The sequence below is a fragment of the Podarcis erhardii genome, assembly GCF_964252035.2.
Source record: "Podarcis erhardii genome assembly, chromosome: 1".
Lineage (NCBI taxonomy): Eukaryota > Metazoa > Chordata > Lepidosauria > Squamata > Lacertidae > Podarcis > Podarcis erhardii.
This window is the reverse complement of record NC_138497.1, coordinates 23,806,030-23,826,198: the sequence shown is the minus strand read 5'-3', so window position 1 is coordinate 23,826,198 and position 20,169 is coordinate 23,806,030. Positions and strand designations below refer to the sequence as shown.

The 20,169-nt window shown below is 40.6% G+C and overlaps 1 protein-coding gene across 3 annotated transcripts in view; it reads right to left on the bottom strand.

Annotated features, from left to right (window-relative positions):
• The window catches only part of TTC7B (tetratricopeptide repeat domain 7B), a 99,737-nt gene that overhangs the window by 27,864 nt on the left and 51,704 nt on the right, over positions 1-20,169 (bottom strand). For 2 of the 3 annotated variants that reach the window (XM_081859546.1, XM_081859547.1), the window contains exons 12-18: positions 19,775-19,892; positions 19,553-19,610; positions 16,349-16,421; positions 14,701-14,861; positions 10,667-10,783; positions 5,221-5,318; positions 899-1,066 (exon numbers count right to left, since the gene is read on the bottom strand). In XM_081859546.1, coding sequence (XP_081715672.1) covers positions 899-1,066; positions 5,221-5,318; positions 10,667-10,783; positions 14,701-14,861; positions 16,349-16,421; positions 19,553-19,610; positions 19,775-19,892 — 793 coding nt within the window. The remainder of the gene's footprint in view (positions 1-898; positions 1,067-5,220; positions 5,319-10,666; positions 10,784-14,700; positions 14,862-16,348; positions 16,422-19,552; positions 19,611-19,774; positions 19,893-20,169) is intronic. The other variant, XM_081859548.1, reaches the window with a different exon arrangement.

Genomic DNA, 20,169 nt, shown 5'->3' with positions numbered 1-20,169 from the left:
AATGGGGCTCCTGCTGCTGCCGTGCCGCTGGAGCACGATTTCTGTTCTCATCCTGAAGCAAAGTTCTTAACCTGAGGTAATATTTCTGGGTTAGTGGAGTCTGTAACCTGAAGCGAATGTAACCTGAAGTGTATGTAACCCGAGGTACCACTGTACTGACAAATTTGGGCGCATACTTATAATACTAACAGCGTGTTTTCTGAGTGCTCCATCACACATGATGTGGAGGCACAGACATGTGGACCAAGAGTTGCCATGCCCTATGAGGGGCCAGGTTTTCTCCAGCTTGAGGCTTCAGATCCAGAGCTGTGAGGTGGGTTGGGGAGTTAAAATGGCAACCCCATCGCTTCTTCTTTCCTCTCCTGGCTCACAGCCAAGACATGGAAATCTTCCACATCCTGGTACACCCCCAGCGTTAATCCTCGTTCCACAGCACTGCATCAACAATGGGTACCATTCCTTGTGCAACAGACTCTTGGAACAGCTGTGCCACTGACCCATCGCAATATTGCTAAAATGCCTTATGGCAGCACTTAGTCGGTTCTCTCTAGGAGGCAATGGAGCCCCCTGGTGGTCCCTTGATGTAACATTTCATGAGCCTTCAAAGGGTATTGGAGTGAGGAGACTGATTTAAGAGAATGCCCACTTGAAACAATCATTGCTTACTTGAAAAAACATAGAGTATTGAAGCCTGAAACTCTGACAGTTTCAAATGCCCTAATGATTTTTTTAAAATAATAATCATCATCATATAATCCAAACAGGTAGGTTGCACTAATACCAAATACCTTGATGTTCAACAACATTTACGGCAATGGATGCTTAGCAGTTATGGAGATTATCAGAAGCACAAACAGAGCAAACTAGCACGCCTATCAGAAAGAGGAAATCAGTTTACAGAGTGGCGGTTCGCAGGGCCCAGGAACGAGGTCACAGTATGGATTGGTTGCATAGGGCCAGACAAAGGTATCGGATTTGGGATGAGGGTGAGGAGATTGAGGAGACATAAACAGGTGGAGAGAAGATTCTGTTCTTGAGAGAGGTGAAGATGTGGAGGAATCAGAAGCTAAAAAGTGAAAGAGAAAAATATAAAGAAAATGCCAGGAATAGGTTTTGAATGGATTAATGGACGCCATGAAAAGAATAATCCTAATAATGTATAGCTCATTTAACCACCGCTAAAAAGGAAGCAACCGTTCACCACACAAAATATATTTTCCTACAAGCACTGCAAAAAGGTCACTTTCTTTGCACGAAAAAGAAATTTTTTAAATGTTTACTGAGATTTAGTAAGACCAGTTTCAATCAAGTCAAGTTATTTTGGAAAGGAAAACTGTTATAATGGAAACATTTGTAAGGCAAGCTATTTGGCACGTCCAGTAGGAATACAGATGGCAAAAATTATTTTCTGAAACAGGGGTAGCCAAGGTGGTGTCTTGCAGATGCTTCGGACTCCAACTCCCATCAGCCCCACCTAGTGTGGCAATGCTCAGGGATGACTGGTGTCGTAGTCCAACATTTGCAGAGCACCATGTTGCCCACTGTGTCCTAAAACCTGAGTGCCTGAAGCTGCCAAAGGCTTGTCCAAGTTAGAAATAAAACACCAACTGTCTAGGTAAGTGATACTGAACTTCATTTAAAAAATAAATAAATCATTGAACGACAGGAGACAGAAGGTCCGCTTCATCACCCTGTTCCATGAAAGGAAGGAGATCCTGGTGTCGTTCCGCTGTCAAAGCATCCTGGTTCATGTGCTCAGGTGCGACTCGAGAATTTGTTGCTCACACCCTCCCTTGACAATATTGAAGGCAATGTGTGCATTTATTTTTACTCAATCCAGTTCTTCCTCCTGAGAATTTACAGAGGCATATAAAGGATTATCCCCTTTTATGTAAATAAGCCAGGAAAGGCCTTGAAATAAAGAGTTGCTTCAAAGTAACTCCAAAATCCTCCCTATAATTCAAATTCTGTAGTGGAACTAGACTCCCTCCTGCTCTAGATGAGCCATTTTGCTTGAAAAGGAGGCGGGGAAAATTGCCAGAGCTGGTGGAAAATGAGTGGGTGGAGACAGCCTGGGTATCCTGGGCTGTGCACCACTGAAAACAGCTCTGCCGGATAACATTTTGTAGATTGCAGTCACAGGTGATTGTTTTAAAGAAGAGATCTATGAAACAACTGGTAAATTGTCTATCAGCTCTGATCTAGTTACAAACTCTCATACTTCACTTTTTTCTTTTTTTCTTTTGGCTCTTCAGTAAAACAAAAAAAATTCCAGTACTGATGAAGCAGCAGGAGAAGTGGCTATTTTGCAGTTCATGCATGGATGGAGCAAGCCGTCAAGGATCAACTTTGACATTTGAACCTCCGTCTTGGGAGGTCCCTGAAGCCTCAATGAAGACTAGAAGCAAAGTGCTTAAAGAATGGCTAGCTTGCTAAGAGAAGCACAAGCAGGAGTTTGTTCCAGGTGGGCAGCTGGCCAGAGCCACTATCAAAGCAGCCTTTGACACATAAGCATAGGTAGGTTGAAAACAAATCAAACTTAATCTTCAGTTCTGTCCTAAAACCAGATTAGCAGCCCATAGTCTAAAAAAAAAAGTCAGAATAAGGTCCATTGATGCTTGTAGTCTAAACTTGCCTCTAAACTATGATCTTGCTTTGTTGTACCTAGATCCAGTAAAGTACCGTATTTTTCGCTCTATAAGATGCACCAGACCATAAGATGCACCTAGTTTTTGGAGGAGGAAAACAAGAAAAAAAATATTCTGAATCTCAGAAGCCAGAACAGCAAGAGGGATTGCTGCACAGTGAAAGCAGCAATCCCTCTTGCTGTTCTGGCTTCTGGGATAGCTTTGCAGCCTGCATTCGCTCCATAAGATGCACACGCATTTCTCCTTACTTTTTAGGAGGGAAAAAGTGAGTCTTATAGAGCAAAAAATACGGTAGTTCTGACTCTGAAAATCAGTGAAGGGCATGTTATAAGGTGGGTGGGAGGAATCAGGACCAGTTTAAAAGATTGCAAAGAAAAAAGTGAAGGCCATGCTAACTTTTAACGCATGGTTTACTATCTTTTGGCCTGGGGGAACATAGAAATTTACCTTACACAGAGTCAGACCACTGGTCCATCTAGTTCAGTATTGTCTCTACACTAACTGGCTGCAGTTCTTCAGCATTTCGGATAGGGTTATCTTCCACTCCTACCTCTAAATGCCAGATAAGGACATGTTTGCTCACAAAAAAATTCAGAGCTCACCCTCTCCCCTTGGGGAGGGGCTGTAACTCTGTTGTATGCTGAAGGTCTAGTTCTGACCAGTCCCTGTAGCTCTTTCATCTTATACTGTGCAATTCCTCCCTCTACCAACCCTGACATCTTCCCAGTCCCAGTTTCCAAACTGGCCTGACATTTGGACATTGAACATCAAATGGGGGTGGGATGTGCAAAGGTCCGTAACTGAACGAGAAATCGTTGCTTTAATATCAGAGAGGTCCAGAGCAGCAAGAGATGGGCCCACTTAAAGGTAAAGGGTAAAGGGACCCCTGTCCATTAGGTCCAGTCGTGGCTGACTCTGGGGTTGCGGCGCTCATCTCGCTTTATTGGCCGAGGGAGCCGGCGTACAGCTTCCAGATCATGTGGCCAGCATGACTAAGCCGCTTCTGGCAAACCAGAGCAGAGCACGGAAATGCCGTTTACCTTCCCGCTGAAGCGGTACCTATTTATCTACTTGCACTTTGACGTGCTTTCAAACTGCTAGGTTGGCAGGAGCAGGGACCGAGCAACGGGAGCTCACCCCGTCACGGGGATTCGAACCGTCGACCTTCTGATCGGCAAGTCCTAGGCTCTGTGGTCTAAACCCCTATGGGCCCAGTTAGTGTGGCTTGATTCCACCACTGTGTATAGATAGGCACTATATTGCCTGCAAAGAGCTTGTGAAATTTTAGCACTGAAGCCTGCCTAAATAGCAACTCATGTAAATAACAACACAAAACATTTCAATTCTGACATGAAGACTGAGAAATGCACCTCATTGCCAATACCCAATTGGAAAGAAAAAGAAAATAGGAGACAGATAGTAGATTGGGTATCTTCATTTAGAACACTAGAAATTTTCTCTTTAATATGGAAAATTTTATCTGTTATGGCAACACTGTATGGCTTGTGAAGATCTAAAGTGGTTTTATATGTTAATGAAAACAAACAGGCATAAGAAAGAGACTGCACAGAGATATAGTAAAGACCAATATGGATAAATTATGCAATTTAATTTTGCCCTGTTTTCAATGATAGGCTAACGACTTGGCAGGTTGAAAAATATATTTTTTAGTTAAATGTGACCTCATTACATTTTGTGGCCATCCTTAAACTGAAGTATGCTTTCAATGAGCCAGTAAACTAAAAATAAACGAATTAGAAGTCCTGCAGGAAATCTAATTATGATGAGTGGAACTGCTTACATTACTTTAAATTGTAAAAAATATTAAAACTTTGTTCTTCAATACTGTTTACATAATGCAGCAAAAACATCTTTAGGTGTGTAGAAGGGCTTACAGATGAAAAACAAAAACAAAATAAGGCTCTGCCTGAACTTAAAGACTTCATGAGCTAATGTAGCTGGGTCCATCATGAGTGTACTTGTGGGATAGATATGATTTTCAAACATCTGCTTCCCACATTCACCCTTTTTATATCATACACTAAAATATATGCCTAAAAACAAATGTGTGAAGATCCAGTCCTGTGTTTACTTGATACTATGCCCCAAGGAATTCTGTGCTTTTGGCTCTACATGTGAGGCTGGACTACAAATCCCATCATCCATGGCCATGCTGGTCTGGGCTGATAGGGATTGGAATTAGTCACCCCTGCAATAGGAATTACTCTTCAGTAACAATGCAGAGGATTGTAGCCCAAAGCGCAAAGTTTGGATTATGAACTTTTGGCCCTTAGTATACATGAATATTTATGTTAAGCATTTAACACAGGAGAGGGCTAACATACAACTCTAGAGTATGTGCCCGTACTTTTATTGCATATGTATAAATTTAATGTTTGTGTGTGTGTCTGTGTGTGTGTGTGTGGAATATGAAACTAAACATAAAATAAATAAATATACCGCAGCAAATTTCTATCTTGCCTCAATTGCTTTGATAGGTTTTAGATTAAGGCATCTAGCAGACAACACATATTGTTTCTGACACTTTATTGTTGTAGACAGTAATCCTCACCTGTTTCAGGGTCACTGAAGTCTGGCAAAGTAATTGTACTAAGTTGTCGCCTGTCGGCAATGGCTCTGTCTAACAAACTGCTGCCCCGTCCAGAATCACTGTAGGAAACAATGCAAGGCATTTGTCATTTAAGGCTTTAAAAGTGACTATATAGCTTACTATACAGGTCTTCATATACAGAATTCAGTGCTATGTGTACTTTATCTACTAACAGGATAGACAGCCCATATATCATATAAAAAACACTGCATTTTATGCTGATTAAAGTCTTTTCACACTATGGTTCAGAACACTTCAAAGCACTTGTTTAATTGTGAGTGGATGTTTGCCCTACCAAGTCACTTGTGGCATGAAAATGATTGGCTCCACTTGGCGGATCCGAGAGACTAAGCTTAAAAAAAGAAGTCTTTCCATGAATGACTTCCACAGAATGAGATGACGGATACCCTCCTCCAAGGGGTTTACAATCTAAAAACAGACACAAGGGAAACAACAGAGGGACGAGAGGGAAATCAAGGCAGGGATGCATGCCGGAAGAAAATGCAATGACTACACATATTTATGGAACGTCTTCCACTTTACGAATGTGAATACCGCCAGTGTCAGCTCAGGAAAAGGGAATTATTTCCCTCTTATTTTGGAAATACAGTTGTACCTTGGATCTCAAACGCCTTGGCTCCCAAACAAATCTGCTCCCGAACTATCGAAACCCAGAAGTGAGCGTTCCAGTTTTCGAATGTTCTTTGGGAAGCCGAACGTCTGGCGTGGGTTCCGTGCCTTCCAATTGGCGGCAGGAGCTTCCTGCAGCCAATCAGAAGCCACACTTTGGTTTTCGAATGCTTTGGAAGTCGAACGGACTTCCGGAATGGATTCTGTTCGACTTTCAAGGTATAACTGTAAAGTATGGTGACAAAATGGTGAGGAATGATTATATGGATGATGTTATAATTGCGCCAGTTAAAAGCAAATACTATCCGTCCCTTTCTATGGGGTGCAATGTTGCTTAGTGGCATCAACACTGCTGTCATCCCTAGTGATCTGGTTTTTAAAGTGGTAGAAATCCTCGTTTCTTCACATCTATCCTAAGCTGGAAAATGGCTTCCTGGTTTTGAATCTGAATAAACTCAAAATTTCCTTTCGGTGAAATGTCTAAATCCAATTTTTAAGCAATGTGTTCTATATACAGAATGAAACTATTTCCTTTCTTTGTCTGGCTGCTGTTAAAATGGTGCAAAAAAACAAAAAAACTCTGTAAGACACCAACACAGCTAATTCCTTGTGCAATGATGCAATTACAGTAATCCACAGGAAACAGAAGGGACCTTCCTTAGTCCATTTTATCAACCAATAACTATTACATCAGTCAGCACACATTTCCTGGAAACAGCTCTATTAATTACTTCCTTGATACATGAACAATGCTGTGCCAAACGTCAGTGAGGAAGAAAATGAAGCTGAAGATAAATAACCTCTTGTGGAGGCTCGGCTGGCTAGCACAGGTCTCAGTTGCTTCCAGCTGGGCAGCCCAGGCAGGAGCATTAATGGGTGAGAAACACGAGCTGTTGTAGTCCATAAGGATGGTTTATTATCTGCTGTGCACAACTCAGACACAGTCCATTATAAGTGTGTGTAGTCAGTAATAAGGATTTGGTTGGTGTACCAACCACTGCACAACTAGTTCTGAATCTTGACTGACCTGGCAGAGAAGGTTGGACTCGATGGCCCTTGTGGTCTCTTCCAACTCTATGATTCTATGATTCTAAGGTGCAATAACTGCATATTGAGACAGACTACTTGTTGCCACTGCCACCATAAAACCCTGATCCATCCCAATTTTCATTAAGCACAGGTACGTAAAAGCATTTCAGCACTGAAAGCGGAGATGAGCGCCACACCCCAAAGTGAAATTTGACTGACTTAACCATCCAGGGGTCGTTTACCTTTACCGGTGATTATTAATTCATGTGATGCAGGAAAGTTCTCTTCTTATATATTCCACAGCTAGGCCCAGTATACCTGAAGGGGCGTCTCCACCCCCATCGTTCTGCCCGGATGCTGAGGTTCAGCGCCGAGGGCCTTCTGGTGGTTCCCTCACTGCGAGAAGCAAAGCTACAGGGAACCAGGCAGAGGGCCTTCTTGGTAGCGGCGCCCGCCCTGTGGAACGCCCTCTCATCAGTTGTCAAAGAGATAAACAACTACCTGACATTTAGAAGACATCTGAAAGCAGCCCTGTTCAGGGAAGTTTTTAATGTGTGACATTTTAATGTATTTTTAATCTTTGCTGGAAGCCGACCAGAGTGGCTGGGGAAACGCAGCCAGATGGGCGGGGTACAAATAATAAATTATTATTGTTGTTGTTGTTGTTGTTGTTAATTGTGTTTTACTTTTTAATAACTGAGTTCTTAGATTTTTTTTTTTTAAGTCATCAGTTCTAAACTCAAGGCAGAAAAAGCAATGTTACAACTGCACCCTAACTGACTTAGTAAGAAGCAGGGAAACTGAAACAACTAACAAATGATGTCATTTGAAAATTATATACAGTACTTTCCACTGGAATGGTATAACTTCTCTGGTTCATTGCAGGTCAAAATGCACACTGCTCTCCAGGATAATCACTACTAAAAAATATTTTTAGCCAAGAGTGCATCAAGCTCATCAGAAAAGCACTGGCTAAACATGATTAGATTCTGCGCCGACATCAAGCAAGCTGCAGAAGTTTGAAGGTTTAAACATATTACTGCAATTGTGTGCACATAGATATCATGCTGAAATTAGGTGTAAAAGGAAACTATCACCACACTGCTCAAATCAGCACTCTGGAAACTCAGATAAGCAGAACATTTTGCAACTACAGAATGGGGAAATAGCTTTAAAATGTGTTTAAGATGAAAAAGGCTGCTTCTGAGTCTACTGATTCTATCAGCGACAGCAACAGCTGTAATCCACTTTTTATTTAATCAAAATACAATTCATAGACTTAGATATGACTGAAACCAACTTATAAAATTTAGAGGCGAGCAATTGATTTAACTATGTATTTCCCAGATACCTACTGAATGAGGACAGGGTATTTTATTTTGGGGAACATTATTAATTTAAAGCACAATCCCACACGTATGTTCTCTGAATTAAAAGTTGTGCACAGAAATGTGAAATTACTGGGAACTGGGAAAAATATTATTTACATAGTAGTACTGCATTATTATTACTACTAATACTATCATCATCAACAACATTTTAAGTATTCCTATTAAAAACAGGCCCTGCCCACACTACTGCTGTGGTCATAGGCAGATGTTATAATACCTCTTAATAGGATGGGAGGCAGGCACAGAATAAGATGCCCTTCACGCTTGGTACACTGCTGTATCTGGTAACTGTTAACCAGTCATAAAATGAACCCTGGGATGCCCCTAAACCTTGCTTTAGAGCTCTGATTAAACTTAATACACATAATACATCATTTAGTAGCATCCCTAGTAAGACACACTGATAAGTTGGAGGGGATGAATGGGATGTTGCAGCCCTCTCTGATGATGACACCATCTGCATAGCCATTCTACTTCCTGAGTTTTCTTCTTCTCTCTCTACCTGCTGGAGGGTCATGGCGCAAACTGCACACAAACTACAGAATTTGCAGCCACAAAACGTGGTGATGGCCACCAACTTTGATGGCTTTAAAAGGAGACTAGACATAGGGGTACCAATGGCTAGTAGTCATGATGGCTATATATTACCCTCAGGATCAGAGGCAATATGTTTCTGATCATCAGTTGCAAAGGAACTGGGAGCAGGCTGTTGCTCTAACGTTCTTCCTGTGAACTTCCCCAAAGCACCTGACTGACCACTGTGAGATACAGGATGTTGGACTTGATAGGCCTTTGATCTGATCCAGAAGGACTCTTCTAACATTCATAAGGCTTAATAAACTTTTATAACTTGCCACTCCACAAGGAAATGTAGTGGCAATGAGGGGAGCAACCAGGTCTACAGAGCCACAGCCTTGTAATCACATGTACCAATGACAGCATGGGTCCTTCCTAAACATTTTAGGAAAGCTGATGTATGGAACTTTTCAATGTGCCAAATCTCAAATGGGGGAAAAACCCAATTATCAGTGAGTTTGTCTTATAATAAGTGCATAATCCATAACCGGTAGGTTATACTTTCCCCTCTGCCTCATTTCCCTGCTTTATGTGCTTAAATGAATCAACATTTTGAAGGGGCGGAGGGGAAGCCATAAAATCCACAGCCTTTATGCAGAACGTAAATGTTTGTCTCATCTTGGATCACGCATCTGAAGTCTGACAGTGAATGACATCTGCAAGACTGCTGAAGTCAAGCTGGGCGCATATGCAAGCATTTACTCCGAGTCAGTTCTCACCTGGCATAAAGAGAGCGCCACATGAAGGTTGTTAACTCACAGCGGGGCCACAGCTATTACATGCTGGCTTTTACAGAATTTGAAAAGAGTAATGTGATATGCTGCATGGGGGACCTTGCTGATCTGATAGCATCATACAGGATGGAATATTACTCTGATATGCCTTGCTGCAGCATAACGTCACTGTATGTTTTCATTTACTTGACAGGAATGTAGCAGTAGAAAATTGTAAAGTACTACCAGGAAAAAAACAGCGTTTCTATTTTGCTTTGCAAAGCAGAATGAATCCTCTCTTTTTACTAAAAGCAAATCAGAATTTCTACTTGTACTGTACTGCAACCACTCTAGAGTTCCACTCACTTAAGATTTTCATGTCTTCTTGGAGCAGATTGAGCGTGCAGGGGGACGGGGAAAAGGGAAGGGAGAAATCAAAGAAAACCGTTGCCCTACAATCTCAACTAATGGAAGCCTCTGCCGAATCAAAGAGCCCTCTGTCAGCAGAATGCCACAATTGGATACAACCCAAACTTCATTTTTGTTTACTATCTTGAAGGTCAACTCAAGTGGAACAGTTCGGATTCTTTCCAGTTAAATAAAGAAATCAAGCCGGACCAATGCACAAATGCCACACCCATAACAGAAAAGCAACTAACATGGTAAGCAAAAATATAGCCACACAAACCTCACATGAAATATAAACTGGAGTATGATACTCCCCCCCCCCCGCCAAACAAGCTATGAGCAGAATTCACCTAACCAGTCAGCAAAATCCCAGCACAAGGACTTCCCATTGTGCAACAGGGCTGCCCTGCCCTTTCTTCCTCCTGCTCCCCCATTGGTGGGGGTGGGGTGGGGTGGGGTGGGGTGGGGAGAACACCCAGAACACAAAATGGTGGGAGGAGAGAGGACTGTTCCATCTGGCAAGCTGCAATGCTTGCACAAACAGAATGACTGGAAGAGGGTGATGTTGAATTCCAACCTTTATTTACATGCAAAGGATTCACTCTGGCCCCCTGCACACACAAACAGAATGTGTTCCATGTTGTTCTGTATTGTCCTTACCTGGGGTTAGTGAGATTGTAACAGGATTTCCAGATCTGCAACATGTGTTTACAAGTGAGGAGTGCCTCATCTGGGCCCCGGCAGAGTGATTCCAATTTGACTTTTGAAAACAGTAATCTGAGAAGGAGAAGAAATCAAACTGTAATTCAACAATAAAGGATTTTGAAAACATAAATGAAGCCCTGATGGACAGAGCAAAGGCTATCTACTCCATCATCCCAGATGCCTGAGGAAAGCAAACAAGCAGCCTTGGTTCACGCCAAGTGATGCTAACACTTAACAAGCCTAGCGGATCCGTTTTTTTGTGAACTTCAGTGCTTTCACAATTACTCTAGGTTACCCACAGGAAGGAGTTTTCTTTGTAGGCAAGTCAATATGAAAAGGGTTCCCTAAAGATAAAAGGTTTTAGATCACGGTTCTAGAGCACAGAGGCAGACGTTCTCTTTGAAAACAGCAAACAAGCAGCATTTTTCTTCTTCAAAAAGTAGCTCATGAAAGTGGACTCAAAAACCAAGCCAACATGTACAACTCTAACTTTGAAAGAACTCTAGTCAGCAGCCAAAACTAACCGATTTTCTATTAAACTTTATGGCAACGAAAAAGGAACCATTACAATGCTGAAGAAATTATACCTGAATAATGCAACGGTTTATTCTGCTTACCAGTTTGTTTTGCTAAAGGTTGAGTGCCTCTGAATTATATTGGAAGCAATTAGGAGGAGCGAAAACTAACTGTTATAGGGAAAGCAAGTGTATTAGAGGTGTACCGAATGAGAAATGTGTTAAGTCAACTAATCTGTCAATTCCATCCACCAAAATAGAACATTTTGAACTGGTTTGTAGGCGTAATTCTAAAAAAGGCAAGCAGCCCAGAAACACGAGGAGGGGATTTGTGAGGGTTTTGCAAGTTTTGCTTGGAAGTGCACAATTGCTTTCAGCAATGGACTAGAAAGTGCCTGTGGGATTGTGTCCAGTCAGCTGGTCTGATCAAGTTTTAATTATGCCGTGGTAAAATGTTTTCAGAATTTCACAGCTGTTTTCAAACACTGAGAGAGATTCTGCACTTGACCGCTGCATCACTCTTTTGAGTAGATTTAAATAGTGGTCCAGTCATGTACCACCCCTTAACCAATTCTACAGACTGTGGGCTCCAATGAAAACACCTATTTGTGTATCAGAAGTATGTATCAGACAGCTGTTTGCAGAATACAGACGTAGCTAAAAAAATAGAAGCTACTCATCCAGATCTAGGACTTAACATATTATACCCCACCTTTCATATGAGAACATAAAAATGTAATAAAATAATACACTCAAACAAAAAAAGGAAAATAATAAAAAGCAGAAGATAAAACAATCAACATTCAGTTTCATAAGTCCACGATGCAGCAGACTTTTGACATAAACAATGGCACTAATTTTGGATAGTCAACAGCTTGTGAATTCAGTCATAACAGCAAATCACGGTTACATCTGCAACACTGGCAGCCCCTTGCAAACCATAGTTTGTAAGCTGGAATAATACCTAATGAAAGTTTTGTTTTACAAACCATGGTTTGGCATTATGGCTGACTGCACTTGCAGTTTGAGAAAGATCCTGTAAGTCCCTTCTCTGTTGTTTCAACAAGCAACCAACAGTATGGAAAGTGGCATGGTCCCCACATAGATTGCAGGTGTAGAAATGCTGATTTTTTATTTTATTTTTAAAAAAAAACTTCTCAAAAGAAGCACTCTGGGAGACAAGGGCTATACTATTTTCTACTTATTTATTTGACATTATTTATGTGGCACGACATAATGATGAGTTATTCTCTGGCTGGCTCACAAAACGAAACAGCTTTAAAAACAATTATAATACAGCATTAAACGACTCCAAACTAGGATCAAAACAAAGTAAAAAAGCAAAGAACTGTGTCCTTTCACGTGTGTACTATCATTACAACACCTTATGATGGATTAAAGATTGTTACTACCAGTATTCCTATAGTTCAACAGTAGGATGGAATATTACTGGGCTGGTTTTTGGTAATGGCTATGAGCAGGCAGAAACTCTCAGCACAAAAGTCAGATAAAGAACTTGAACCCAAGCAGCATGACTTACATCTTTAGCATATGTGAAGAATCTGACCCTGTTTTTTTGATAAATTTAATACTTGCAGAAGGAATTTCAAGCACAACTAAAAACCAGTTAATCTTAATGGTCCTATTTCAAAACAGTTATCTGCTTACACAAATAAGGAAAGGAGTAATATCAATGAGAACCAACAGTGATGCCATGTAAATGTGCCCCTGATCTGCGGTAATACCTTTAGTGATAAATCTTCAGTGTCCTAAAAAATATTTGAAAGCTATGATGGAAAGAAAATCATTACCCATTCTTTTTAACAACTATTCCTTTGCTTCTCCATAGAGACTTGGAGCAATAAAAACTGAAGTAAATAAATGTATTAAGGGTCTTTTTAAAACAACACAAGCAACATCTGACAGATGTCTACTTGAAGCAGAGTTTGTAGTTTGATATTTGTCCACCAGGAGACCATATTTTTCTGATGTTCATTAGTAATGATGACCATATTTTCTGATAGTCATTAGTAATGAAAGAAGAAAAAAAATTAATACAAGTTTAACCAAAGACGGAATGCCATGATAACACTAAGGTGGAAAAACAATAATTTTGCAGTAGAGTGGTTCATTTTCCAATCCCAAAACATTAAGCTGTTTCCCTTCTCTCTACCAATCTCTAGAGATGCTACCGCAGCCAAATGATATAGTGACTTTTTAAACTCAAGAATCGCATATGGCCACTAAATAACTTGCAGTCCAATATTATGCAGAGGTTCAATGGTGTAAAGAGAAACAACAGACTGCAGGTGTCAGGTCTGAGCCCAGAGTCAAATCTGAGCCGGAGGCCAGCAGAGAAGGAGAATGAGCAGATTTAGGCTTTGAAAGCTAACAGTGTTTTGGGGTCTTGCCTGTCTCACACTGGAGATCTGATGCTGCCGCTGAGAGCGTTAATGCTGTGCTCCCACATATGTTCAACCTGAATATCTGTAAATAAACCTAAATCTTATAAACTGCCATAGCCCATCATTAACCAGTTCCCCACAAAAAAAGCAAGCTTATGAAAGCACTGCACCCTGATCCAGCAGGGCTCTTATGTTCTTATACTGGGGTTTCCTAGAGCTCTGCCTGTCATGAAATTCAGCCCTCAGAAGCAGAAACAGAGATTTACACTTGGGGGGGGGGGCGGTGTTTCAATATTTACATTTATTTTAATAGTATTACACTACCACCAGGTAGAAATATAACACTTAATCCTAAGCACATACATTTTTCTCATTACAACACCCCTATAAGGCAGGCCAATACTACGACACACAGCAGGTTACAGGGGTAGGGAATAAAGGTGGAAGACGGCGGCTTGCTTAAAGCCATTAAATGAGCTCAAAACTGAGTTAATATTTGAACCAGGAACTTCCGACTCACAGATCATGTTCATAACCACTCTGATACACTACTTGTTTTTACAGAATGATAAGAACCAGTGACATTTTAAGCACACCGATGTGCACACGTCTGCTGAATGAGTGCTATTTGCCACTCAGCTGTTTTGTGATGTGGCTCTTTATTCTCATTTATTTATCATGATACATTGAGAAAAGCAGCAAGATAATCTACTCCAAGGAACCCATCAACTTTGCAAAGGGAGGTCATGACGTTTCTTTCAAAAACAGAAAAGGAGAAGATGAGAGCTTGTCGTTTTCATTCTGTGTATCATGTAAGGCCTGTGAATATTACTTTGCAGCAAAAGCTAACCCAATACAATGAAAAATAAGAATTGAGGAAGCAGAATATCACATTGCTATTCACCAAGTTTGAAAGATATAGCCTTCTGGAAAAAAGAAGAATGCATTGCACAAAATCTGAAAGACCAAAAATGGCTCAGTCATTTCAAGGGTTTAAATTTTGTCTCATACTAAGCACGCATATGCATAGAAACTACAAAAAAAAAAACCTCCCAAAAACCGTACTCACATAAAGTTCTCTGGGTATTCGCTCAAGGCCATGTCAATGATATTCAGAGCATCGTGATAGTGTTTCTGAGCTGACAGCAAGAGGGCAAGGAGATGCAGAGAGTTAGCATCGTCTCCTTGAAGCTGAAGAGCTTGACGAACATATCCTAAAGCTTCTGGTATCTATTTGAAAGAAAAGTTGAAATGGGTTATTCTTATCACATACAGTATAATTCCCCTGCTTTTCGAGATTAGGAAGAAATGAGAATGGAAAGTGCCTCCACCAAGGAAATATTCACTGCTGGGGGAAAACACAGACAGACAGACAGACAGACAGACAGACAGACACACACACACACACACACACAACTGTTCAATAAAGTGTCAAGCACTGACGATCTTGCTGCTCACTGGCAATGAAAAGTAGCCAAAGTATGTGACTCCTATTAGCTTCCTAAAATAAACTTTAAAATTTTCCCTTTGCACTCAAAACACAAAGCAACTTGGAACAAGCTTTGGTGTTTCAGGCGTCGGGATTTTTGCAACTTAACAGATTTTCTTCTGACTCAACAAAATTCAGCTTTGTCGCATTTTATGTAACAAATTAAAACATCAAATAATCTTCAAGAAACAAGCATAATTATACAGGGGGCCACCATTTGGGCTGGTGTTGGTAGTCATCCAAAAATTTGTCCTCGGAACAAACCCATGCCGTCCAAAAGGAGTAGTGTGGTTTTGTTTCTGATGAACATGGAGTGGTTCTAACTACACCACATGGTTGGGGATGAGTGAGGTCTCAAGAAAAACACTGCTGGAAACATCAGTGGTGCCCCTTGCTTCAGTGCTACCACCACTGTAACTGTGGAACATACATCAGGCTTTAATACAGAGGTTTTGCGCAAAACCTCTTTAGCACTCATGCGTAAGACCTCAGTTATTTAAAGGAGCACAGATATAGAAACATCTGGACACATATCCAGAATGGAATAAAATAATGGTGGGGGAAGGGGAGACAAGAAAAAAATCCCACCCATACAAAAATGCCAAGTTTTAGACACTGGTATGGACAACAAGAAACAGAGCAGCCATAAATATCAATGGCTGAAAAATGAGAATGTGTGGAAGGTAACATGACAGATGTACACTCAGAAAAATTTGATATGAATGACCCATTTGCAACAGAAGGCCCCCATCTGGAAGCACCCTACAACTCTCTCAAGAGAATGAGAGGGGATTTCCTTAAAATAGAAAGGCAGCAAGGGACTGGATTTCATGTTGGGATGGGGTTTGCAGGACAGAGAAGAAGGCTGAGTAAAAATATCAAAGCCTTTGTGCTTCTGGATTCTGAAGGCTAGATACATCCCAAAGATATCTCCAGTTCTTCTTAAACATCTCAGCATAAGACCCTTGTTTTCAAGGTATGAAGGACCTCAAACTGTTCTTTGCACTTCTTGGTGGACGAAGAAAACGTTCGTTCCACTTCTTAGAAACAGGAAGATCAAGAATAAATATGAATGTACAGATGATCATTAACTAATACAGCTTATTTATACTTCCCTAATTATCCCCCTGTAGGGATATTTTTTTGCTGACCCCCTCCCCCACCAGCATATAGATTCTGCTGAAAAATATGGAAAAAGCCCCAGTAACGTGATAATTTCAGAACTCACCTGTCGGGATATAGCAAACTGTAAAGCTAGATAAAATGCTGCCAGGTGATCAGTTGGAGACAAGATGTGAGCCCTGAAAAATAGTAAATGTATTTAGACCATCAAGTCACTTTAAATGTCCAGGTTTACCTTTGTATTTATACTGCTGATATCTGATCTACCAGTGGAATTTTTTTCCTAGCAGCTCCATCTTAAGCCATAGCACAGGGGTCTGCAACCTTTAAGACAAAAAGAGCCACTTGGACCCGTTTCCGAAGAAAAAAAAAACTGGGAGCCGCAAAACTCGTCATTATAAAAATAACATTTTTGTCACTTTTTAAAATTATTTCTTTGTTTGACCCCTCAGAATTACTCCTCCTCATAGAAATAAACGTTAAATTAACAAGTTACCTTTTTTTGTGTGTGTGTTCTTCACTCCCCTTCAAAACAGTGACCAGCGTACATGCCCCTTACAATGCAGTGACCAGCGTACATGCCCCTTACAATGTAGCAGGCGGGTGGGCAGGCGGGAAGGTGACGTCGGGACAGTGTGTGACTAACGCACGCACCGCCCCCATGCGACATCACAGCCAGTACAGTGCCCGCCACAGTGGGGAGTGTTGGGGCGCACAATGCGCCTCCTCCCCTCGCTAGTATCCGCCCCAGAGCCGCGGCAAAGGTGTAAAAGAGCCGCGGGTTGCAGACCCCTGCCATAGCATTATAGCCATCAGCCTAATTATTAACAATACAGTTCATGTGAGGATCTCTGCTTTTATTTATTCCATCATTTTGCATGTGGTGGGTGTTAAAAACAAAAAAGGAGCAAATTGACAGGGTGTAAGGCAGGAGAGGCAAAGGTGAACTAGAAGAAAGAGAGTCGTCATATTTCTCATGACTCTCCACTGGGTCTTCTACCCCAGCTTTGCAAAGTAAGTCTCTAGTTCAGAGTGGGGAACCTGTGGGCTGCAGATGTTGGAATATTTGAATACATACATAAATGCAAAATCAAATATTTGGAAATATCTGGGGAAGATGGCAGATGAAAACACTTTCACACATTTTCCAGGGACCGTATTTCAAGGTTTCCATTGTCTAGTGCTCACAAGCAAAATATGCAGTGAAGTAATAATATTCTTGAAGTAGGAAGAATAGCTTCTGAGGTTAAGGGACAGGGGACCTTTAACATTTTATTCTATTTTTAAGAAGTGAATTAAAAAACTGATAAATAGGCAGCTCATTGAATTTATAATGGGATACAGAGATTTTATCTTGTAGGTTACTGTTTCAAAAATCCAGTTAAAGCTAGGACTGACTTAAAGTTGTTACCATCTGGCAGCTGCCCACTGATCTATATGACACCCATCAATTTCAGACCTCTGTAAATAGCCCAGAAATAATCCAGACTTAATACTGCTTGCACAAATGCCTGCTATGGTACAAGAGATGACAGAGGTGATGCCATCTGTAGCAAGAAATTGTATATGATAGCTAAATCCATATTTTCCACTGCTGGAGGGTCATGAATAGAGTCAGAAAGGAATTTCTCCAGAAGCCTTCTAACTCAGAACATTTTCCCCCATAAAAAAGCATGTTCACCCTGTCCTGTAGCAAACATTACAGCCTAGTCCTTATGCCTTAATTTCAGCTGTGCTTTACTAAACAATTAAAACATCAGAAAGAACAATTAAAAGAATTAGATCAGGAAGTTCAGGTTCTATCAGTGTGGGGCCTCTATTTACATAAAAATGTAATTTATTTATTTATTAAGGGCACCAATCAGTCAATCACTATCTTGCTTGAGGTACAAATTAAATTTAGAGACGGCTCACAATCATGTTACTATCAAATGGATCTGCCCTAATTCTCTGCTCATGCAACTATTCTGCCTGTGTACATAGTTAAGGAGCTAGAAGTTGTGAAGCTAATAGAGAACCAATAACGCTTAACAAAACAAATTCCTTCCAGTAGCACCTTAAAGACCAACTAAGTCAGTTCTTGGTATGAGCTTTCGTGTGCATGCACACTTCTTCAGATACACTGAAACAGAAGTTTCCAGACCCTTCTATATAGTGAGAAGGTGGGGAGGGGTATTACTCAGAAGGGTGGTGGGAATGGGTGATTGGCAGATAGCTGTGATGAGCCTGTTGACGACTCTTAACGACTGCAATAGGTCTTACAGGAAAAAGCAAGGGGTGAAAAGGTGAAAAATGGCTTTGTCATGTATAATGAGATAAGAATCCAAGGTCTTATCTAGGAATTTCAGAAATAGACTGGAAAGAGAAGCTGCTGAATTACAACTTATCACCAAACTTAAAACCATGGAGAAACCTGGTCTGAACAAAGACCTTGGATTCTTATCTCATTATACATGACAAAGCCATTTTTCACCTTTTCACCGCTTGCTTTTTCCTGTAAGACCTATTGCAGTCGTTAAGAGTCGTCAACAGGCTCATCACAGCTATCTGCCAATCACCCATTCCCACCACCCTTCTGAGTAATACCCCTCCCCACCTTCTCACTATATAGAAGGGTCTGGAAACTTCTGTTTCAGTGTATCTGAAGAAGTGTGCATGCACACGAAAGCTCATACCAAGAACTGACTTAGTTGGTCTTTAAGGTGCTACTGGAAGGAATTTGTTTTGTTTTGACTATGGCAGACCAACACGGCTACCTATCTGTAACAATAACGCTTGTTATACTTTTTTCATCCTTCTGCTTTATGAGAATTCATGAGCCACATTCCAAGTCATGGTGAAGACATTGCATTTGCTCATAACCTCTTAGAATAAGAGGGTTTAAGTCCCTGAATGAATGAACAATAAATAATTTAAACCAATCTAATAAAACAACATCAATATCATATACAGTATATTCTGTCAATTTTGGGAATGCTATTCAGAGCTACATTTTCTTCTTCTGGAACAAAATGTGTATTCAGACAAAGAGTCATTCTTTAAACAGATGTTGTGCAAACATTATTCTCTACTAGCTGATAACAAAAATACCTTTAATAATGAAATCAGAGGAAATCCAGTCTGATTCCAAAGGATTTGCCAGCACTACTTGATGAAGCAAATGTTAACGCAATATGTTCTGTACTCATGCACGCAGACTCCCAGAGGTAAAATCCGCATTACATAATCATTTATAAATATCTCTTTTAAAAAATACACATAAGGTTTTTTCATTATCTACAGCTGAATGAAAAGATTAACACCCACTCACCTTTGAAATGCAAGAAGAGCCTTTCGCTGCAGGACCTCTTGTATCCCTCGCAAAGAAGCTAAAAACAGGATTTAATTAGTCATATTCAGCAGAGGCTTCAGACCAAGCATTTAAAAAATAAAAAATAAAAAATTGACATACAATGAATCCTTTTGACTGTTTGACATATTTCTAAATGCTCTATCTTGTTGACACTTTACCCTTATAAACTGATATACTTACCATCTGTAGCTTGTAAGCTGTAAGTCAGTCCCAGGGCTAAGAAACCTTTCGCTTTGAATTCTGATGTTTTGTCCCCCATATCAACCACCATTCTGGCAAACCGTTCTGCTTCTTCTAACTAAAAACAAAAGCACAGATTTATATGAGACTAGTTAATAGAACCGTGTTCACTCCCAATGGTCACATATCTATTTCAAAGGGGGTCTGCTTAAATATTAGATTAATTGGACTGCCATCCGCAGTGATGAATGGGTAGGCACAAGTATAGAATAGGGTATTTATAGAAGGCTGCCAGGATATTTTTCTGTCCTGACTTTATCAATCAGTTTTGGTCCGGAATCTCCAATTTGGAAATGCTTGCATCCAATAACATCTTTATGCGCCCCCCTTGCCCA